Consider the following 24,444-nt stretch of genomic DNA (forward strand, 5'->3'; position numbering starts at 1 on the left):
CACCATTCTCTCACATATACACACCCACCATTCTCTCACATATACACACCCACCATTCACACACACACACACACCACTCTCTCACATATACACACCCACCATTCACACACACACACACACCCACACCATTCACACACACACCACTCTCACATATACAGACACACACATACACACACCACTCTCTCACATATACACACCCACCATTCACACACACACACCACTCTCTCACATATACACACCCGCCATTCACACACACACACACACACACCATTCACACACACACACACACACACCACTCTCTCACATATACACACCCACCATTCACATTCACACACAAACACACACACACACACCACTCTCACATATACACACCCGCCATTCACACACACACACCACTCTCACATATACACACCCGCCATTCACACACACACACCACTCTCACATATACACACCCGCCATTCACACACACACACCACTCTCTCACATATACACACCCACCATTCACACACACACACTACTCTCTCACATATACACACCCACCATTCACACACACACACCACTCTCTCACATATACACACCCACCATTCACACACACACACCACTCTCTCACATATACACACCCACCATTCAAACACACACACACACACACCACTCTCTCACATATACACACCCACCATTCACACACACACACACACCACTCTCTCACATATACACACCCACCATTCACACACACACACACACACCACTCTCTCACATATACACACCCACCATTCAAACACACACATACACACACACACACCACTCTCTCACATATACACACCCACCATTCACACACACAACGCTCTCTCACATATACACACCCACCATTCAGACACACACACCACTCTCTCACATATACACACCCACCATTCAGACACACACACCACTCTCTCACATATACACACCCACCATTCACACACACACACCGCTCTCTCACATATACACACCCACCATTCACACACACACAACGCTCTCTCACATATACACACCCACCATTCACACACACACACCACTCTCTCACATATACACACCCACCATTCACACACATACACCACTCTCTCACATATACACACCCACCATTCAAACACACACACACACACCACTCTCTCACATATACACACCCACCATTCAAACACACACACACACACACACACCACTCTCTCACATATACACATCCACCATTCACACACACACACACACCACTCTCTCACATATACACACTACTCTCTCACATATACACACCCACCATTCACACACACCACTCTCACATACACACACACACACACACCACTCTCTCACATATACACACCCACCATTGTCACACACACACACACCATTGTCACACACACACACACACCATTGTCACACACACATACACACCATTGTCACACACACACCATTGTCACACACACACACACATACAACACTCTCACAATAGAAGACACAGGTCTCAAAGTATTGAAAATCAGCTTGAAGACTGAAAGAAGCAGCAAAGGTCACACTGCACATGCATATTTTCCATTTAAAAACTTGCCCTTTAAACTGTCTGACAGTTCAATATTGGACCAGGACGGAAGATATTTATCTGCACAAGACAAATTTGCTTCACTCAGTTCCATAATGAAATCAACGGTTGACACTTACTTAGTTTTTTCAAACTCATGTTGGCTCCTGAGGTTAGAGATTTCCTCTCATTTGGAAAGGCAGTGAAAGACGGTAGATGCACTGTTACGAAGAAAAAAAGAAACACTTTTCTGTATCAGCCAGAAACCTCCATACTTCTACAACATCTCTGTTGCATTAGCGGCAGCACCCCTTCTGCCTTTTGCACAGAATCATTGCACAGTCACTTCCTGAGAGCTGTCAAATGCCTGGGCTGCCTTCTCAAGTGGCAAGGTCACTTTCTGCATCTAGGAGCATCTTAAATGTCACATTTACTGACTCTTTTCTGAACTCTCAGTTTCATGTCTTACCTAGATTGTATCTGCTGTTTTCCTTTACTTGTGAATGCAGTAAGGCAGCTAATAGTTTCTCTCTGACAGTTAGCCAAGACATCTGTATTCATTTCATTTCTCTGAGGAGTTTCCCTTTAACCCATTGCAGACTGAACCGCGTTTTATTTATTTTTGTGCTTGTCTCGGTAAAGGGATAATTTTCTACTTTTTACAGTCTGTGTGTTGGAGTATAATGTAGGGAAGTGTGAAGTTATGCACTTTGGTCGTAAGAATAGAAAAGCAGAATATTTTTTAAAAGGTGTGAAACTTGTTCAGAGGGACTTGGGTGTGCTTGTACAAGGAATGCAGAAAGTTAACATGCAGGTATAACAAGCAATTAGGAAGGCAAATGGCATGATGGCCTTTATTGCAAGGGGATTGGAGTACAGGAATAAGGAAGTATTGTTACAATTGTAAAATAAAAGCAAAATACTGCAGATGCTGGAAATCTGAAATAAAAACCAAAAAATGCTGGAAATACTCAGCAGGACTGGCAGCATCTGTGGAGAGAGAAACAGGGTTAACGTTTCAGGTCTGTGACCTTTCATCATGAAAATGAAAGAACAGCAATTTTTTTTGAATGCCCCTTGGTGATCTGTCTCCTGAGTTGCTCCCACAGTGTCCTGGAGATTAATCTTGAATTCCTGGAGACTCCAGGACAGTGGGGGGGAGGGGGGAGAGGGGTGGGGGTGGGGGGGGGGGGGGGGGGGGAGGTTGGCAACCCTAATACTGGGATCTGCATTTCAGCTCCTATAAAAGAGATGTCACTGTAACTCACTGGTGCACCAAGGATGTGTGATCTCTTTATCATGGCTTCCTACAGTAGCCCAAGGTTTGAGAAACTGGGTAAAAAACCTGATCCCTGTTCCCTGCTGGTGCCCCTTCAGAAAGCAGCTGCCAGGAAACACTTGTGACAGAATCCGTCTGATTAAAACTTCCTTGAAAAATGCTCCATTTTTTTTGCTACTGAGTAAAACTCACCTGTAAGTCCCCATGTCCCTCCTTCCCAGTTCACTGGCCTCATCTATAATGAACTCAGTTGGGGTCCCTACACTTGACTGGAAATGGGCTGAGATATGGGGCAGAGAGAGTAGGGGAAAAAGCGAAATGTAGATTACCAGTAAAGAAAAAGCAGGCTTCATAGAATTGCTGATATTCTTCACAGATAGTCAGATACTTGTGAAAGAAGTCCTTTAAACTCAGGATCTTGTGCACTGTGAGCGGGTGGGGAATTTTTGGTAGTAATTTATTGCTCGTCATTTATTTACATCTCAACAAACCATTCTCCCACCAAGTGGCTCCTCACTCTGACAGTGCTATCCTGTAACCACCTGCCAAGAAATGTTAAGCCTGAATGTGGATTATCCTTGGATCTGGAATGTTGTAAACCACAGTTTAAAAGGTACCATTTTGTCAATCTTTGTGACCCATTTTTACCATTAATTCAGTCAGAATAAAAATAAGCAGATTATGCAATTATGATTGGACACCCTGCTGTGCCAGATGAGAGCCCTGTGCTTTATTAACTATGTTTAGGGCTCTTACGCAGTGATAAGTGATACCATAAAACTTACTATAGAAGCACCCTCCGTATTTGTAGGTTTGACAGGTACACCCGAATTTTACATTCATTCTTTTTTTTATTCTTTCAAGGGATGTGGGCATCACTGGCTAGGCCAGCATTTATTTCCCATCCCTAATTGCCCTTGAGAAACTGAGTGGCTTGCTAGGCCATTTAAGAGTCAACCACATTGCTGTGGGTCTGGAGTCACATGTAGGCCAGACCAGGTAAAGATGGCAGATTTCCTTCCCTAAAGGACATTAGTGAATCAGATGGGTTATTACAACAATCAACAATGGTTTTGACAATTGTTTAATTCCAGATTTATTAATAGAATTCAAATTTCATCACATGCCATGGTGTGATTTGAATCCATGTCCCCAGAGCATAAGCCTAGGCCTCTGGATTACTAGTCCAGTGACATTACCACTATGCCACTGCCTCCCCTGGTACAACTTATCCTGGGGAATCAATGAGAAATGGCTTGACTCCCTTGCCATTGTCTGTAATAGGAATGAATGAGAAGGAGTTTGTCCATTGGCACTCTGTGAGATGTGTGAGAAGGCACTGGATCTGCCGAATCCTGCATTCAGATCAGATGTGTAATCGGCTGTCTATTTTTGCTTTAGCTGACAGCAGTGTCATTCTCAAATCTGCTGTTGCCTCACTGATTTTATTAAAATAACAAGCTTGCACTTAAATGTCTGGTGCCACCATCAGGCCCTCTTTAAAACACTACATTCTTGTAAATTATTCTAATTAAAGTTTTTTAAAAATATACTTTCGGGGGTGGGGGAGGGGGTGCTGATGGGCATCATTAGGTGGTAGCGTCAAGCTGTTAACAGTCACCTGTTGAGATCCAGCCATTAACCTCGGACATTTATGTCTGCACACTGTTGGGTTCAGGAACTATTCCCAGCCAGTTGCCTGATGAATGTTTACTTTATCAACTCAATCTACTTTAGGAGTTGTTTTACAACCGGGCTCTGATGGAACCTCAGAATGTAGCTCAGGGACTCTAACGGAGCTGTATACCAGAAAGGATCAGCACTGCAAGGCCTTGTTTAGGGGGGCTGGTTAGAAATTCAGGACTGCAAGTTTTCGAGGCTGCCAATTCTTTATTAGCGAAACTCACACTGAGTAAAATCAAAACTGCTCAACTGTGTATTGATGGCAGACAGTGAAAAAGCAGATCCAATTACTCCACCCAGATTGTGCAATGCAGAGTCCCTCAGTTTTGAACCCAGGTTGTGCACTGATTGCAACGCAGGGAGCCCCAGTCTCTGTCACTGCTGCTGAAAGGGCATTGTCTCTGAATTTGTCTCCCTCACTCACCACCCCCCAGGAGACCGTACCATCTCTAATGGGTGCCTCATCACAAAGGGAGCGTAATACTCAGTCTGGAGGTTTGATCTGATCAGCCACTGTTCTGTGGCTTTGCGTGTTAGTGCCACAACGCCCTGTGCCATAGCATTTCACTTAGACTCCACCCTGATTCAAGTGCAGTTGTCCTACAATAGAATGTTTTGCCGTGTTACAGTAAAGCACCAGGCTACTTGGAATAGTCATCTGAGACAAAGCCACAAACTAGAAAGAAGCATATTGTAAATGAGAAGTGAGATCCTTCAAGTAAGGTGGAATCAAGGCAGTGGGGGGCGGGGGGGGGGGGGTGGGGGGGGGGGGGAGGGAGCAGTTGCCCAAGACCCTACTCTGTCACTGCTCCTATTGACTGCCAAGCAAGGGGGTGGATTCAGGAAACAATTTTTTTAGATGTTGTCCTCTTCAGGGTTCCAAAGGCCCCTGGCAACCCTGGACCCAAGCGTGCCTTTGTGGAGGCCAGAGTATCTTCATTTTACTCAGCATATCGGTCGTCACTGATACACCAGCTCTGCATTGAGTTTCCATATAGGACCTGAGCTTGACCCAAAGGATTCCCCACCCCTAGCTCTGCCCCCAGCCCACCAATTGCCTTGTAAGGGGGCAGAAAGAAGTGTTCCCCCTCTCCCTACTTTACAAGTCCATGTGGGAACTGGCAGAAACAATGGAGATGCCAAAGGTCTCCCCTGTTTCTTTGGGAGGTTCACTGATTTCCACCAGAGTTACAGCAAGAGACCAATAATGACCAAGCTGTTAACTATTTCTGTCCAATCAGCTTCTGAGTCACATGGGGTTAAGGCCGTTTTGCTTTCCCTTGAACAGCTATCTCTCCGAGGAGTCCAGACTTTTCACACGTCCTGTAAAAGCAGAAGGAAGCAGTGCTGCTCCACCCACGATGTTTCCATGCTCTTAGCCATCAGTAATTGCTCTCCAATTCGGAGAGTGATAATTAAACGCAGGACTAGGAAGGGTTTGTAGAATTGGTCAACTTGTCTGCATTTCAGAGATCGATTGCAGAGCCAAGCGCCTAAATTGCACAGAAGAAGGTCCTGCTCCAGTGAACCTCGAAGTTGACACCAGTGACCTCCCTACACTTATCCTCCTCTCCAGCCTACATCCCTCCAAGATCCCTGCGTTTCTCCAATCCTAGCCCCGCCATTGTTGGCTGCATCTTCAACTGCCTAGGCCCTAAGTTCTGGAATTCTCTCTCTATACCTCTCTGCCTCTCTCTCCTACCTCTTTAACCAAGTTTTTGCTCACCTGTCCCAATATATCTTTGCCTGGTTCAATGACAAATGTTATTTGATAATCAGGCCTGATAAGTGCTTCGGGACCTTTAACTATATTAAAGATGCTTCCTTACATTACAACAGCGACTGCACTTCAAAAGTACTTCATTGGCTATGCTGCACTCTGGGATGGCCTGAGGTCACTATATAAATGAAAGGCACTATATAAATGTAAGTCTTTCTTTTATATAAATGCAAGATATTGTTGGTAATAGTCCATGCTGCGTTATGGATCTATACACAGCACTGATTCTCTAGTATCTCTATTACACAGGCTTGGAAGAACGTGAGACTAGTCTGTCTGACCTTATTTTCTCTCTAGTTGTATTTGTACAATTTCCATGTCAGTCAGTCTCATGTATATCAGGTTACCTGAGCAATCTTGGATAAACACATAGGGCCGGATTTTGTTCCCAGCCCGATGTTGGGTTTCGTGGCGGGGGACAGGGGGCAGTGCTGGAGAATCGGAGCAGCAGCGGCCCGCCACAGAACCCGATGCCGGGATTGCCGGGCCTGATCTTCCTGGCGGCGGGGAAGTTTCGTGGTGAGACCCTGGTTTAAATATTTAAATTACATGTTTTCATTAATTAAAATCTGATCCGCAGCGATCTTAACTTCAGTTCCCGATCATGAGCGCGAGGTGAGGCACTTGCGTACCTTCAGTTTCCCGTCCAGGGAAAGCTGGCACCACCAAGGTGGGAAAGGGGTGAACTCTGCACTTTGTGTATAGGAAAGGGGTGAAGGGGTGAACTCTGCACTTTGTTTATCGGAAAGGGGTGAAGGGGTGAACTCTGCACTTTGTTTATCGGAAAGGGGTGAAGGGGTGAACTCTGCACTTTGTTTATAGGAAAGGGGTGAAGGGGTGAACTCTGCACTTTGTGTACAGGAAAGGGGTGAAGGGGTGAACTCTGCACTTTGTTTATAGGAAAGGGGTGAAGGGGTGAACTCTGCACTTTGTTTATAGGAAAGGGGTGAAGGGGTGAACTCTGCACTTTGTTTATCGGAAAGGGGTGAAGGGGTGAACTCTGCACTTTGTTTTTGGAATGGGGTGAACTCTGCACTTTGTTTATAGGAAAGGGGTGAAGGGGTGAACTCTGCACTTTGTTTATAGGAATGGGGTGATGGGGTGAACTCTGCACTTTGTGTACAGGAAAGGGGTGAAGGGGTGAACTCTGCACTTTGTTTATAGGAAAGGGGTGAAGGGGTGAACTCTGCACTTTGTGTACAGGAAAGGGGTGAAGGGGTGAACTCTGCACTTTGTTTATAGGAAAGGGGTGAAGGGGTGAACTCTGCACTTTGTGTACAGGAAAGGGGTGAAGGGGTGAACTCTGCACTTTGTTTATCGGAAAGGGGTGAAGGGGTAAACTCTGCACTTTGTTTATCGGAAAGGGGTGAAGGGGTGAACTCTGCACTTTGTTTTTGGAATGGGGTGAACTCTGCACTTTGTTTATAGGAAAGGGGTGAAGGGGTGAACTCTGCACTTTGTTTATCGGAAAGGGGTGAAGGGGTGAACTCTGCACTTTGTTTATAGGAAAGGGGTGAAGGGGTGAACTCTGCACTTTGTGTATAGGAAAGGGGTGATGGGGTGAACTCTGCACTTTGTTTATAGGAAAGGGGTGAAGGGGTGAACTCTGCACTTGTTTATAGGAAAGGGGTGATGGGGTGAACTCTGCACTTTGTTTATAGGAAAGGGGTGAAGGGGTGAACTCTGCACTTGTTTATAGGAAAGGGGTGAATGGGTGAACTCTGCACTTTGTTTATAGGAAAGGGGTGAAGGGGTGAACTCTGCACTTTGTTTATAGGAAAGGGGTGAAGGGGTGAACTCTGCACTTTGTTTATAGGAAAGGGGTGAAGGGGTGAACTCTGCACTTTGTTTATAGGAAAAGGGTGAAGGGGGAAACTGCACTTTGTTTATAGGAAAGGGGTGAAGGGGTGAACTCTGCACTTTGTTTATAGGAAAGGGGTGAAGGGGTGAACTCTGCACTTTGTTTATAGGAAAGGGGTGAAGGGGTGAACTCTGCACTTTGTTTATAGGAAAGGGGTGAAGGGGTGAACTCTGCACTTTGTTTATAGGAAAAGGGTGAAGGGGGAAACTGCACTTTGTTTATAGGAAAAGGGTGAAGGGGGAAACTGCACTTTGTTTATAGGAAAAGGGTGAAGGGGGAAACTGCACTTTGTTTATAGGAAAGGGGTGAAGGGGGAAACTGCACTTTGTTTATAGGAAAGGGGTGAAGGGGTGAACTCTGCACTTTGTTTATAGGAAAGGGGTGAACTCTGCACTTTGCTGAACTGTCTGCAGGGCTGGCAGCCTTTTATAAATGGCGCCAGCACCTGCTTCCACACCGTGACACTGTGTAACTGGAGGGAATCAGCTGCTGTTTATATGTGAAACGGCCGCTCACTGCTTAATCACATCAGCGCAGGTCCCGTGGGGGACAGCCCCCATGTCTGCACCCACTCCACTCCCGGCAGCGGGAATACAAAATCCGGCCCGTAGTTTAGACACATCATTGATGTTTTGTGTTGAGGAATCTTGAGAGAGTGATTGTTTTACCTTATGCTAAATGCTGAGTTTTGGTTCCCCAGGCTAATTAGTGTTTTCCTGGCTGGAAAATGTCCACGGGATATTCAACCAGGTAGGGCATCATTGCTGATTCTGTCTTGACCTTAAACACATGCACTTTCTACCTGGGTTAGTGGTTAATAATCAAGGAACTGGAACCACAGCAATTTACACCCCGCCCACCCGGCCCTTCCTCACTCTTTCCAATTACTGTCATCAAACCTGAGACTGATTAATGCATTACCAACTGGAACTGAAGCCACAACCTTCCTGGACTGTTTGCCTTAGTACCACACCTAGTGGTGGATGTAAACCTCCACACCATTAGGATGGGGCTCTTGTATTTTCTTTTTACAAACAGTGATGATATCTCATATTCTGCTAGTTGTGAGCAGATGATGAGGCCTCTGTAAAAGTGTCTGTATTTCATTACAGCACTCATCAAGCATGCGAACGGATGGAGTCCTGTAGCTGGAAGTAATCAAGAACATGTGTGCATCTGAGTAAATAAAGTGAAACAGCTTCCAGTGGCAGAAAGGTCGGTAACCAGGGGACACAGATTTAAGGTGATTGGCAAACGAGCCAGAGGCGACATGAGGAAACTTTTTCTTCCAGCAAGTTGTTGTGATGTGGAATGCGCTGGCTGAAAGGGCGGTGGAAGCAGATTCAATAGTTGTATTCAAAAGGGAATTGGATAAATACTTGAAGGGAAAATTTTACAGGGCTATGGAGAATGGGCAGGGAATGGGATTAATTGGAAAGCTCTACCGATGAGCCAGCACAGACACAATAGGCTGAATGGCCTCATTCTGTGCTGTGTTATTCTATGATTCAGTGAAGGGTCCCATAACAAAGAAAGGGGAAAAAGAAGGGAACCCTGGCTGATTTCTCTCCTCATTTGCCCGGGGGAGCTACAGCCAACTGTGGACCCCATACCATGGCCTCAACTAGAATCAGCTAACTCATCGCAGACCAGGGGTTGAACTTGGAACTGTCCGGGTTCTCTATGGCTAACCACAGCATTAAGCAGTAACTTCAGCTCAGCTCAGTTTATAGCTCTTGCACCTTCGAGTCAGAACACTGCCAATTCAAACACCCGCTGCAGACTTGAGAATTTAACCTCGGGTAACACTGAGGGATTACTGCATTACTGGAGGTGCTGTCTTTCGAGTGAAACTTTAAGCCTGGACTTCCCTATCTGCCTACTCAGGTGGACATGAAACATCCCATGCACTACGTGAAGAATAGCAGGATAATTCCCCTGGGGTCCTGGCTAGCATTTCTTCTTCAACAACACCAGCAAAAAGATGTTATCCGGTCATCCACTGTTCATGAGATCTTGCTGTGCGCAAACTGACTGCTATGTTTGCCTACAAAACAACAGTTGCTGCATTTTAGAAGTAATTCATTGGTCATAAAGCACCGAAAATATGATAAGTTGCTATAGAAATCAAAGTTCCTTTTCTTTTTCTTTCAGAGAAGGGAGCAGCCGGGACGGGGGCGCAGAGTTAAACAAAAACGTCGGGGGCAGAAAAGGATTTGTGCTACGCCTGCTGTTGTCTTCCATCTATCATCGCCAACCTGACTTTCCACTGGCATGCTTTGCACTCAAACCAACATGCATGAGTTATAACTTCATATCTTAATTACATTAGCCTGCCTTTTAACTATCAGCTGTCTTCTCGCTCAGTGTAATTCATTCCCCCCCACCCCCGGTTCCTCAGTCTCATTCTGTGGTGCAGTAACGGTTATGTGTTCTGTGTGAAAAAAACACTCTTTATTGAATTTACATGCAGTCCTTTGAATCTTCACTACTGCTCCCTGATCTTTGACAGTCACCTCCTCACAAGACATTGTCATTGAGGTGTTTTATGGGTCACCTCTGTGCTTGGTGTAGCTCAGATGAAGTCAGCCACTTCCTCCCTGCGCAGGGCTGAACTCTATTAAGCCCACTTAAATAAACAAGTAAAAGTGAACAGCCTGACAGAAAGGTCGACTCAGGATTTCCCAAAGTGCTTTACCTTTTTTTTGGAAGTAACTGTTATAATGTCGGAAACGCAACAGCCAATTTGCGCACAGCAAGCTCCCACAAACAGCATTGATCAGCTATTCGTTGTTAGTGATGTTGTTTGAGGAATAAATACTGGCCAGGACAGCAGGGAGAACTCCCCTGCTCTTCTTCAAAATTGTGGCATGGAATCCCGAGAGAGCAGACAGGGCCTCAACTTAGCATCACATCCAAAAGACAGCACCTACAACAGTGCGGCACTCCCTCAGTACTGTACTGAAGTGTCAGCCTAGATTGTTGTGCTCAAGTCTCTAGAATGGAACTTAAACCTATTACTTTCTGACTGAGAGTTAAGAGTGAGCTACGGCTGACATAACAGCAGTGAGGGCAACACCCATTTACTGCAAAGATTCTCTCCACACGCTGTAGAAAGGACCCCAGGTTAACAAATTGGAAAGCTAATTCCTGTGTTTTCAACCTTCGAATATTGGTAGGTCCAGGGAAACTCCTGTTTCTCTGGCCGGGCTGATAATTTTTTTTTAGCTTATGCACTATGACAGTAAAATAAACAACAATATTGAAAAAAATTACTCAGATATCACAAATAAATGTATTATTAATATTAAACTCTAAATTTTTAAACTAAATATTAATAACATCGTTTTAACTTTACTTCTGTTTTTTCTCCTTGCTTTTCTCTCCTTGTTCTTTTTATTTTAAACTTTTAACTTTGATTTTATTTTTTATCTAACCTAATTATTCCCTTTCAAAATCTTTTTTTAACCAAAAAGAAATTGTAAACGATATTATTTACTAGTTCCTCGTCTTTCTGGCTCCTGTCATTCATTTTGCGGGGGGGGGAATAAACATGGGCTTTGCTGCCTTAAAGCCAGGTTGCTGCTCTCAGCTGCTCACCTATGGGAGGTTTTCTTTTCCTGTTGTTCTCCCCTGCTGCTGTCCTGAGCCCGATCCTTTCCTCATCCACTGAATAATGATCAGGATTAGAATTCCTGTTTGATTCCTCCCCTCCCCTAGCCCAAGACTGCTGAGATCAAACACCATCCAGCAGAGAGTAGGGGATAGAAACTGGGGCCTGCTGCACCCATTTTTCTCAGACTCGGAATGGGGGCCTAACTTCAAGGTGTCGTCCCCCATGCCCCAAAGATGCCTAGATTTTTCAGGCATCCCTGACATCTCCCTTAAAACAAGCATTAGGCCCCTTGCATATGTTTCTGAGGGGCCTACCTGTTTTAGGTCCCCCTCTGAGACATTGGGCTGCTAAGATTGGCGTGAAGCCAGAACCAATTTTCACCTTATGTGATTGAATCTCTGCCCTCCCTAGGTTAGTAAAGTTTCATTTGATAGCAGGTGATGTATTTCCTCAATTTCAATCCAGAATTTGTACCTTCTTTGCCTTTCTGTCCACATAAACAAATACTACTCCACGCTCTTGAATGTTCCAGTTTCCAGATCCCTCATAACTCCTGCATCCAGAGCTTAGAGACGGTTACAGTGATAAATTAGGAAAACCTTTTGGAAGTGTGTGTGTGGGAACTGTGTTACTCATGTTTGTCTGGCGCTGTCAGGTTGTGTTTCATTGATTACTCTCTGGTGTTACTAGAGATAGAAAATATATTATGAAAACCCACAATTTATATCCCATGGGTGGGTTGAATTTTACTATGCTCTGAATGGGATTTAAATCTTATCCCACAACACATTTTGTACGTTAAGCATTGACCTAGACCGTCAATTCTTCCGATCACGTTATCAGAATCTTATTTTGTTTAGAAAGAAGTTAGAGGCCCCCCCTGTTGATTACTTACCTCTGTATTTCTCGCGTTTGGGGTAAATTTGGATGCTGGACATGGTTGAGCGATGTCGTCTGTTTCTTAGATATCACAGCTCTGTAAATTGGCAGTACAAGTAGTCTGTGAAGGGAAGAGTGAAGAAGCAGCTTGCATTAACTCCTCAAAAAATAAGGAAAGATTTCAATATTAATATTACAACTTCGATGAACTGCACAATATTGTCACAGTCAATAGTACCAATATACTTCTGGAGTGCTGGTGACATGGGCACAATTAGTGTAATAAGTCGGTTGCACTCCAGGTACCCTGTACCACACATTAAGTACCATTGGAGTTCCATATAATGAGAGTAAATGAGTTTTGGTTCATTTGAATTCCATACAACAGGAGTGAATTAAGGTTGCCGGTCCTCTGGATTGGCTGGAAGTCGCCAGGAATGGGACCTGTATCCCAGGAGAACTTTGTCCTGCAAATGTTTTGCTTCAGTAGCGTCGCCCCTTCCCCCTCTCCCACTCCCCCACTCCGAGGACACCACAGAGAAACCTCTAGCTCTGGTGCATCACTCCCCTCACCATCACAGGATGTGACCTCAGGCGGGGAAGAGGGGCAGTCTGGGGAATGGGGTGGGTGCGGGCACGGGACACAGCATTTCCTGCAGAGCCGGGAGCAGCAGCAGCAACGTGGTGCTTGGGAGCAGCACCGCAAGAGGAGCAGCCAGTAAATGGTTGAGTGAATCTTGGAGCCCTAACTGTGAACAAATAGTGAAAGATTGTTTCCACTGGTGATTGAATGGAAAACAGTGGATGGAGACCGAGGATTCACACTGGAAGAAGCAAGGGGGAAAAGGAGGAGAAAGGTTTTTTATTGAGGGCTATTATGGGATGCTTCATCACAAATAGCGATTGAAGTTCACCCACAACAGATTTTTTTATTCATTGAGGGGATGTGAGCATCACTGGCCAGGCCAGCATTTATTGCCCATCCCTAACTGCCCTTGAGAAGGTGGTAGTGAGCTGCCTTCTTGAACCGTTCTAGTCCATGTGGTGTAGGTACACCAACAGTGCTCTTAGGAAGTGAGTTCCAGGATTTTGACCCAGCGACAGTGAAGGAACAGCGATATAGTTCCAAGTCATGATGGTGTGTGACTTGGAGGGGAACTGTCAGGTGGTGGTGTTCCCATGCATCTGCTGCCCTTGTCCTTCTAGGTGGTAGAGGTCACAAGTTTGGAAGGTGCTGTTGAAGGAGCCTTGGTGAGTTACTGCAGTGCATCTGCCAGCTCCATGAGGGGTCCTGCGGAGTCATTGTCACAGGAGCCCTTGGAGCAGGCTTTCAGCTAATCCTTCAAGAACACCCTGACACAGATCCATGCAGCCTGCATCCGGGCTCACCAGCTGGATATGCTGGCCGTGTGTGTGTATTAGTCCCCATCCGTGTAATGGAGCCAGGTCTCCCGTCATCTCGGCCATCCCTGCCATTGGACAAAGACCTTGCTTCTCTCGGGCTGTGTGGTAGTCAGTGTGCAACGGCAAGCCCTTGTTAAAAGAACCCACGCACAGGCATCTTCCACCCCCTCAAAATGAACTTCGGGACCTGGAATATCGGGATTGGACGATTCAGTCATCTGAGGATCCACAACCCGGAGTGGAAGAAAGTCATCCTTGTTCCCGAGGGACTGCCTAGGGAGAAGAAGAAGGTATGGTACACGCTGCTGCCACTATGCATGGTGGTGGAGGGAATGAATGTTTAAGGTGCTGGGATGGGGTGCCATCAACCAGATGGTTTTAAGCTTCAAGTGCTGTTGGAGCTGCAGTTATTCAGACAAGTGGAGAGTATTCCATCAGACTCCTAACTGGTGCCTTGTAGATGGTGAACAGGCTTTGGGAACTCACTGCAGAATTCCCAGCTTCTGACCTGCTCTTGTGGCCACAGTATTTATACAGTTGGTCCTGTTAAGTTTCTGGTTAATGGTAACCCCAAGGATATTGATGGCGCAAAACCTACAAAGATACTCAGATACAGGGGACCCACCTTCATAAGGTAAATACAGAAAGATTTGCTGACGTCATATTATCAAACGGCCTGTGATCAGACGCCAAATAATCAGAGGGCACAGGATCAGAACACCATGTGATCAACCTCCAGGAATACCTCCAACCAGAGTTGGAAACCCCAGAGTGAATAGGAAGAGATTGCACAGTACAGCTTTGGAGCATAACCATGTTGTTCTTCATTGGGAGGAGGCAGGAAGTATTAAACGTTGCTGCTTCCAAAGTTCCATGTTAGTAAAAGTGGCAAGTTCTTTTTTATTCCCCAAAATATACTTTATTCATAAAAATCTGTAAAAAAAAACATTACAAAACAGTTCAAAACAGCACCAAGTTGACAATACAAAGAGTGCAAAGGCGATCAGTTTCCTTCAATACAGGAGTGAGTTGCCTCACAACCCTTCCATTTCATTTTACATGCCATGTACATTTTACAGCAAAACTATATTTTCTGGATACAGTCCGAGGAGTTTTCCATGAATCCAGCCCCTCAATTCAGCTTAGTGGGGGGACCTTACACAGTGGTCTTTCCCCATTGAGCCTTTGCTGCGGCTGCCCCAAGCTTTAGTGCGTCCCTCAGCACGTAGTCCTGGACCTCTGAATGTGCCAGTCTGCAACATTCAGTCGTGGACAACTCTTTGCGCTGGAAGTCCAGCAAGTTTCAGGCAGACCAAAGAGCGTCTTTCATCGAATTGATAGTCCTCCAGCAGCAGTTGATGTTTGTCTCGGTGTGCGTCCCTGGGAACAGCCTGTAGAGCACAGACTCCTGTGTTACAGAGCTGCTTGGGATGAACCTCGACAAAAACCACTGCATCTCTTTCCACAGCTGCTTTGCAAAGACACATTCCAGAAGGAGGCGGGCAACAGTCTCTTCCCCACCACAGCGAGGGCATTGTGTGGAGGGGGTGAGACGTCGGGCGTGCAGGAAGGATCTGACGGGGAGGGCTCTTCTCACCACCAGCCAAGCTACATCTTGGTGCTTGTTTGAAAGTTCCGGTGATGAGGCATTCTGCCAAATGACTTTGGCGGTCTGCCCGGGGAACCATCCGACAGGATCCACCATCTCCTTTTCCCGTAGGGCCTTGAGGACATTCCGTGCAGACCACTGCCTGATGGATTGGTGGTCAAAGGTGTTTTTCTACACAAACTTTTCCACGAAGGATAGGTGATACAGCACGGTCCAACTGGATGGAGCGTTCCACGGCAATGTTAGCAGACACATCCTTCGCAACACCGGGGACAGATAGAACCTCAGCACGTAGTGACATTTGGAGTTTGCATACTGGGGCTCTATGCACAGCTTGATGCAGCCGCACACCAAGGTGGTCATCAGGATGAGGGCGAAGTTGGATACATTTTACCTGCCCTTATCCAGAGGTTTGAACATCGTGTCCCTCCGGACCCGGTCCATTTTGGATCCCCAGATGAAGCGGAAAATGGCTTAGGTGACCACCACAGCGCAGGAGTGGGGTCCAGACCCGCACCACGTACAGCAACAACGTGAGCGCCTCACACCTGATGACCAGGTTCTTAAGCACAATGGAGAGAGATCGCTGCTCTCACATGCTCAGTTTATGGTGTACCCTGGCTAATCGCTCCCTCCAGGTTTTGGTGCACGCCCCGGCCCTTCTGAACCATACCCCCAGCACCTTCAGGTAGTCTGACCTAATGGTGAAGGGGACAGAGGATCAGTCAGCCCAGTTCCCAAAGAACATGGCCTCGCTGTTGCCGTGGTTAACTTTGGCTCCCGAGGCCAGTTCGAACTGGTCGCAGATGCTCATCAGTCTGCGAACGGACAGCAGATCCGAGCAGAAGACGGCGACGTCATCCATGTACAGGGAGGTTTTAACCTGAGTGCCTCCGCTGCCTGGGATTGTCACCCCTCTTATGCCCGCATCCTTCCTAATAGACTCAGCAAAAGGTTCAATACAGCAAACAAACAAGACAGGGGGGAGAGGACAGCCCTGTCCGACTGCAGATTGGATCGGGAAACTTTCCGATTCCCACCCATTGATTGAGACTGCGCTACTGATGTTTGTGTAGAGCAGTTTGATCCAATTGCAGATTCCCTCCCTAAACCCCATATTGGAGAGCACGTCCATCATGTATGTGTGCGATATCCTGTCAAAAGCCTTCTCCTGGTCCAAGCTGATGAGGCAGGTGTCCACCCTCCTGTCCCGTACATAGGCAATCGTATACCTGAGTAGCGTGAGACTATCAGAGATCTTCCTGCCGGGTATAGTACAGGTCTGATCAGGGTGAATCACCAACTCCAGAGCAGACTTGACTCGATTGGCGATGACTTTGGACAGAATCTTGTAGTCAAAAGTGGTAAGTTCATTCCAACTCCAAGCTGCTGATTTTTGGAATAGCTGTTGTATTGAATGCTGTTTGAATTGAGGATATGATGCTGTGAGCCTGGTTCGGTCAGTGAAACAAAATTAAATTGACAACTACTGTGAATTAAAGTATAAATAAAAAGTTAAATTGTTCTCTGAATGTGGGAAATATGGGGATTCATCGTTTACACAACACTGAGGTCACGTTGACCCAAGTGGGAATGTCTACCCACACAATTTATGCACTTAATGACTTGAATGTAAATTGATACATTGATTCAGTGTCAGCTTCAGTCTATGAATTAACATTCACACATAAACCCCACCCGCAAAACGACATGGGCGTAGACCATACACTGAGCACAAACTGCAATCATATGCAATTTACCGCACACATCTTGAGCAATCTTCAACAATCTTCAACATTTTTTTAAATTCATTCATGGGATTTGGGTGTCGCTGGCCAGGCCAGCATTTATTGCCCATCCCTAATTGCCCTTGAGAAGGTGGTGGTGAGCTGCCTTCTTGAACCGCTGCAGTCGATTTGGGGTAGGTACACCCACAGTATTGTTAGGAAGGGAGTTCCAGGATTTTGACCCAGTGACAGTGAAGGAACGACGATATAGTTCCAAGTCAGCATTGTGTGTGTGACTTGGAGGGGAACTTGCAGGTGGTGGTGTTCCCATGCATTTTCTGCCCTTGTCCTTCTAGGTGGTAGAGGTCGCGGGTTTGAAAGGTGCTGTCTAAGGAGCCTTAGTGCATTGCTGCAGTGCATCTTGTAGATGGTACACACTGCTGCCACTGTGCGTCGGTGGTGGAGGGAATGAATGTTTGTAGATGGGGTGCCAATCAAGCGGGCTGCTTTGTCCTGGATGGTGTCAAGCTTCTTGAGTGTTGTTGGAGCTGCACCCATCCAGGCAAGTGGAGAGTATTCCATCACACTCCTGACTTGTGCCTTGTAGATGGTAGACAGGCTTTGGGGAGTCAGGAGGTGAGTTACTCGCCTCAGGATTCCTAGCTTCTGATCTGCTCTTGTAGCCACGGTATTTATATGGCTACTCCAGTTCAGTTTCTGGTCAATGGTAGCCCCTAGGATGTTGATAGTGGGAGATTCAGAGATGGTAATGCCATTGAATGTCAAAGGGAGATGGTTAGATTCTCTCTTGTTGGAGATGGTCATTGCCTGGCACTTGTGTGGCGCAAATGTTACTTGTCACTTATCAGCCCAAGCCTGGATATTGTCCAGGTCTTGCTGCATTTCTACACGGACTGCTTCAGTATCTGAGGAGTCGTGAATGGTGCTGAACATTGTGCAATCATCAGCGAACATCCCCACTTCTGACCTTATGATTGAAGGAAGGTCATTGATGAAGCAGCTGAAGATGGTTGGGCCTAGGACACCACCCTGAGGAACTCCTGCAGTGATGTCCTGGAGCTCAGATGATTGACCTCCAACAACCACAAGCATCTTCCTTTGTGCTAGGTATGACTCCAGCCAATGGAGAGTTTTTCCCCCTGATTCCCATTGATCTCAGTTTTGCTAGGGTTCCTTGATGCCATACTCGGTCAAATGCTGCCTTGGTATCAAGGGCAGTCACTCTCACCTCACCTCTTGAATTCAGCTCTTTTGTCCATGTTTGAACCAAGGCTGTAATGAGGTCAGGAGCTGAGTGGCCTTGGCGGAACCCAAACTGAGCGTCACTGAGCAGGTTATTGCTAAGCAAGTGCTGTTTGATGGCACTGTTGATGACACCTTCCATCACTTTACTGATGGTTGAGAGTAGGCTGATGGGGTGGTAATTGACTGGGTTGGACTTGTCCTGCTTTTTGTGTACAGGACATACCTGGGCAATTTTCCACATTGCAGGGTAGATGCCAGTGTTGTACTGGAGCAGTTTGGCTCGGGGCGCGGCAAGTTCTGGAGCACAGGTCTTCAGTACTATTGCCCCACACTGTCCCACTTGATCTGCAGTCGGAATATAACAGCTGCAATCAGTGCAAAACTGGGAATATTGTGTCAACCACCTGTTATACGCTCCCCTTGATAATCATTTCACCACAAACAGCACAACGAAGGGACAAACATAACAACGTGAGCACCACAGGACAGGCAGTGCAGTGGTGAGGGGAACTTTAGAGGCACTGACACACTGTGAGAGCCCACATGTACCCCACAGTCCCAGAGATGGACAATCGCCATAGAGGAGAGGCCTTCTCTCTGCCTTAGGGTTCATTACACATGAACAAGATGACCTAGAGAACCCTCAGTCACACAGTTTTCGCACAATCCACATTCTCAGAATTAATTACCAAGACTACAAATGGACACTTCAGATTAGTAACGGCATGACAACCCTCATAAACTAACTGAAGGCCTTCAGGGCACGAAGGCCAAATTGTACAGGCCTGTGAAATCAATTCTGATCCCTAGGGGGGCAAGTTCCCACTGTTTTTTTTCTCCATACGCAGCGCCAACAACCCCTGACTTAAATATACAAAAGAAGCCACCCAGCAAGTCAGTGCTCTCACCAGCTGTGGTGACACTGGACAGGATTCAGGACAAGAATTCATTTAAAATATTACAGAGCTCTGTTAAAAATATACATTCATTAAAAACAAAACCCTGCAATAGGCCATAGGAAGAGGCCTGTATATGTAATTTTAAAAAAAGACCTGCATTTATATAGTGCCTTTCACAACCCCAAGACGTCCCAAAGCTGTTTACAGACAATTAAGTATTTTTGAAGTGTGGTCACCGTTGTAATGTGGGGAAACGCGGCAGCCAATGTGCGCACAGCAAGATCCCACAAACAGCAATGTGATAATCACCAGGTAATCTGTTTTAGTCATGTTAGTTGAGGAATAAATGTTGGCCAGGAGACCTCTTACAATTTAAATCATCAGCAATCTTTTTTTTGGCAAGTACATTTACAAGTTGCTTCTCTGGATTGTTTCCTCTGCTAACATACCAGTTAATGCCTGTGGAAAGTTTTTTTTCTCCTGTGCTATTTTAATGCAGCTGTGAATCTGTTTATTTTAAACAGAGTATCACGTGAATGTATGAGCTGGGGGAAATGAAAGCCCTAAGAGCTAACTGTAGTCCTCGAAGCTTGATTAGTTTTCTGCGGGCAATGGTGGAGCTATGAGGGAATGAGTAGGTGTCCTGCCCAAAGGCTTCCACCAATGCTGCCTGGAACCCAGGGCTAAAAGCCAGGCAAGAGTGGTCCACGTACCACTTTACTCTTAGTTTTCCCTCTTGTTGAGGGCAGACACCTGGCCTCTGCTGGCAGTGGCAATAACACAGTGCCCTCAAGAGCTTCTTTTTTACACCGTGGCTTCTTCATTCTAGCTTCACAAAGCAAAGAAAGAAAGATTTAATTGAATCATAGAAACTTACAGCACAGAAGGAGACCATTTGGCCCGTCATGCCTGTGCTGGCTCTTTGAAAGCGCAGTCTTGCTTCGTCCCAGATCCCTGCTTTTTGTCCATAACACTGTAAGTTCCTCATCCTCAAGCATCTGTCCAACTCCCTTTTAAAATTATCTATGGCATCAGCTTCCGGCACCTTTCCTGCTCGTCTTCCAGATCCCAACAACTCGCTGAGTGAAAAAGTTTCTTCTCATCACCCCTCTAGATTTTTTGCAAATGATGTGAAATCTGTGACCTCTGTTTATTGAACACAGGGAATAGATTTTCTCTGCCCACACTATCAAAGCCCGCATCATCTCGAAAACCTCTGTGTGGTTAACTCTGAAGCTTCACTGTTCCAAGACTTGCATTTATATATCACCTTTCACAACCTCAGGACTTCCCAAAGCACTTCCCAACTAATTAAGTACTTTAGAAGTATCGTCACTGATGTAACCTAGGGGAAAATCCCATAACCTCAATACCTTGTCTGAAAAGTGATTTGATCGAGCTGTCACTGGACTAATTATATGCAGCGGGTAAAGTGTTTTAAGACCGCAATGGTGAAACCTGTTGACACCCAACAAGCCTTGAGCACTGTTGCATTTCTGGGAATCTTATAATTGAAGGGATATTGTTGCCTTGGAGAGTGCAGAGGTGAGCAAGGAAAATGAATCCATGTTGAAAATTTAACTTGTTAGGAAGAGAAGACTTTGAGGTAATCAAGCTGAAACTTTCAAGATTGTGAAGGATTCAAATACCAAAGGATTCAAGTTAAAAATTGGAAGGTTAAGAGGAAAAAGAAGAATTTTGTTACAAAAGGGTAATGGACCTTTGGAATCAGTGATCAAGTAAGACCTAAAGGAAACTGGATGTGTTTCTCAAAGAAGAAGGAAGATTAGTGGAATTGAGATCAGTCAAAAGGCGTTTGTAGGGCCTGTTCCAAAATATTCTTATATAAGTAATGCACACCCTAAAACTCTTGTTTTTCAGTGGTGTGAGTGTTCCTTTAAGAGTGGTAGGTATTATTTGTGGAACAGCAGTTTTTCATTAAACGACAAGAAGTACGGGCCAGCTGAATTTCTTACAATTGAGTCTAATGTACAGCAACACGAGGCACTTAAGCTAAACAACAGTCCAGTATTTGTTAAATAATAGATCCAGTACAAAGCTGCACATGAACCCGACTCTTAAAGCATTGAGCCCAGTTTACTCTATTTCTACGTATAGTGTTTGTGTCCATTTAAAATATACTATGAATGAGTCTGTGACTATCCCAAGGGACATCTGTAGCTGCAGTGTTGACCATTAGAATGCACACAGTTCCACTGGCACGAAAACAGGCTAACATTTTCCTTTCTGTTCCCCCAGTGTTTCTGCTCTCTTCTTCCTGCCTGTGCTTGACTATTAAAGGCCTGCTCAGGTCTGCAAATGAGACCCGACCCGAGCCCGACCATCAGTTAACTTACCTTACATTTTTCGCTTTGTTCCTTACCTGCACAAGCTTAAAATAACTGTAGCAAAACCACCTTTAAAGTCCAAAAAGTAAATTAACATTAACATCACCTACCTGAGGTGGTGATACAGCGTGTCTGATCCGGCCCGACCCGACCCGAGCCCAAATGCCGGACCCGGAAATGCGACCCAACCCAAACCCGAGCCCGACACATGTCGTCGGGTCCCGGCGGGTTCGGGTCAGGTCGCATGCCTTTACTGACTATTGCCAGCATACGGTGCTGTGGCTACTGGAATCTTCCTGGCACTTCACCCAAGTGGCCATTCTTTGGTACCCATGCCACTGTACACAAGGTAGAGTCAGTCACATCGGGAATGAGGGGAGAAAATTAGAACAACTAAAAATTATTAAAATGAATTAAATTAGGAGACACATGGGGCTGAATTTTCAAAACCGGTTCAGGATCCCGACTCCCAGATGATTGTTGGGTCCCAACCTCGCGCCCTGTCTCTGTCGCTCACGCAACGCTATTTTGATGCGTTAATGCTCTAATTGGGTAGGAGGCGAGCTCAGTGCCCAATTAGTGACGCCGAGCTTCTCCAGGAGGTGGGAGCTGCCTACAGAGCACGAGCGGCAAAGGCAGACGGCAGCCACGATGGGTTCTGCTGATGCCTTGCCGAAGAGAGCAGGCTGCTTCTTACAGGACCAGCAGCATAAAATAGGAAGACATTGCTGAAAGATCCAAATCTAAGGAAATGGCCATGATCCGACCGACGCAAAGGTTCCCGAGGGCCCCATAATTTTTAACCTTACAAAAAAAAATTTTCCCTTCGCCCTGCTGTGAATCCGACAGCTGTGGATTAATGTGCATTAAACTGTTTGGGTTCAATAAAATCCAAATCTAAAACAGGGGTCCCGACCTCCCCGGCCCCTTAGCAAGCTCCTCTCGGAGTGTAAGGGGCTGTAAATTGAAGGCGAGCGGGTTTCCCATTCCCTCTCCCTCTGCCCTCACTTTAAAAATTGATGTCTGTCCTGGAGGAGTCGGGAGGTAGAGACTACCTCTGGGACCACGACTTTTAAATAACGCACCTGTTCCCAACCCCACCAGCATTTGAAAAACCTGGCCCTTGTGGCCTGTTAACTAGAAATAACTTCTGTAAATAAATTGCCTTGTTCAGATTCTGTTTTGAAGCATGTTCTTTGTGCTGATTTAATAAGACCAGGTTCCTTACACAAGTATTAATCACATCCCTAATAAGTAGCAACCATTAAACATGCTTTGAAAAGGACATGCGAACTAGATGCTACAACTTTATAATATCCTTTTGTTAAGAAAAACTACTTAAAATCTAGAGAGTTTGTTGCCTGTTTAAAAATGCCTGTTGAAGATTGGCTGCTTAAAAATACCTGCTGGTTGCGAGTCTGTGTCCCAGGTATAGAGTAGATGTTACTGCAATAAACATCAAACTTCTCTCCTTGTTGAAAAACGTTCGGTGCTATTTAATGGAAGCAGCAGTCGGTAGCTGGAGTGTATCAGACAGATATGGACAGTGGATGCTTTGTCTCAGCGCTGGATAAGCTGAGCCTCAGTGCTGCTCTACAGGAACTCTGGACATCGCAAGGGGCAGAGGTCAAGTGATGAGAAGAATGCCGAGGGGAGGCAGATAGAATGGTGCAGTCAGAGGGGACAAGCCCAGACTGGAGCTGAGGACGGATCACACAGTAGAGACTTGTTGGGGATAAAGGAGGGACCAACATTTTTAAAGCAACTGCCCATCCAGCCAATCAGATATGGATAGTAACTGTGTACTATACTGTGGTGTGTCTGTGTCTGGAAGGGAGAGGAGGGGGCAGGGAATTGGTGGATGTTCGTTTCTGTCCTGAATTGGCCTCTTTATTTCAAAAGAACTTACTTGGAAATGAAAGAATCGAAACAAGTCAAAAGCTCAGGGCTGTGATGAACGATCCTACTTCAAACCTTAATCTGCTTTTCCAGCATTTCCGCATTTCTGTCAGTGTTTTTATTTAAAACATCTTTTTCGCTTTATCACTTATTGTGAGAATGATAAGTTACAGGTTTGCGCTCACAGGTCAGTCCCACAAGGTGCTGGTTTTAGAAACAATCGGAGCCGATAATAAAGATTGATTTTTGTCTCCAAGTCATTATTCCAATCACAAATAAAATGAAAGCTGCAAACTCTGCAAATCTGACAACACAAAACAAAAATGCTGGCAATGTAGGGCCATTGGTAAAGCAAATAATTCTTTGTCAGTACAGAAAACTGAGATAAGTAAGCATTTAAATAAGTTTTTTTAACAATCATGATTTCCTTGAAATTTTAAAAAGGTTGCTAAATGTCCTTTTTTTTAGCAACCTGGTTGAGTAGGCCTGCGCTCCCTGGGTTGCTATGACTACCTGACTCAAATATACAGGGCCCAACAATTCTACAACTGGTACAATCAGGGTCAGCAACACCAGGGATGGGAAAGGCCTGAATTTCTCAACATGCTTTCTCAGTATGTTGTCCTGAATCGGACTGCTTCAAGTTTGTTT

At 45.6% G+C, this 24,444-nt stretch overlaps 1 protein-coding gene across 2 annotated transcripts in view; it reads right to left on the minus strand.

Moving 5' to 3' along the window:
* LOC137347650 (SH2 domain-containing protein 3C-like) overlaps nucleotides 1-12,744 on the minus strand; it is a 141,020-nt gene extending 128,276 nt beyond the window's left edge. Inside the window, exons 1-2 of one of the 2 annotated variants that reach the window (XM_068012292.1) lie at nucleotides 12,658-12,744; nucleotides 1,684-1,764 (exon numbers count right to left, since the gene is read on the minus strand). In XM_068012292.1, the coding sequence (XP_067868393.1) occupies nucleotides 1,684-1,764; nucleotides 12,658-12,700 (124 nt within the window). In that variant the 5' untranslated portion in view covers nucleotides 12,701-12,744. Of the gene's footprint in view, nucleotides 1-1,683; nucleotides 1,765-2,012; nucleotides 2,091-12,657 lie in introns of those variants that run through there. The other variant, XM_068012294.1, reaches the window with a different exon arrangement.
* Nucleotides 12,745-24,444: the final 11,700 nt, after the last annotated feature.

Source organism: Heterodontus francisci, chromosome 32 (genome assembly GCF_036365525.1).
Source record: "Heterodontus francisci isolate sHetFra1 chromosome 32, sHetFra1.hap1, whole genome shotgun sequence".
NCBI lineage: Eukaryota > Metazoa > Chordata > Chondrichthyes > Heterodontiformes > Heterodontidae > Heterodontus > Heterodontus francisci.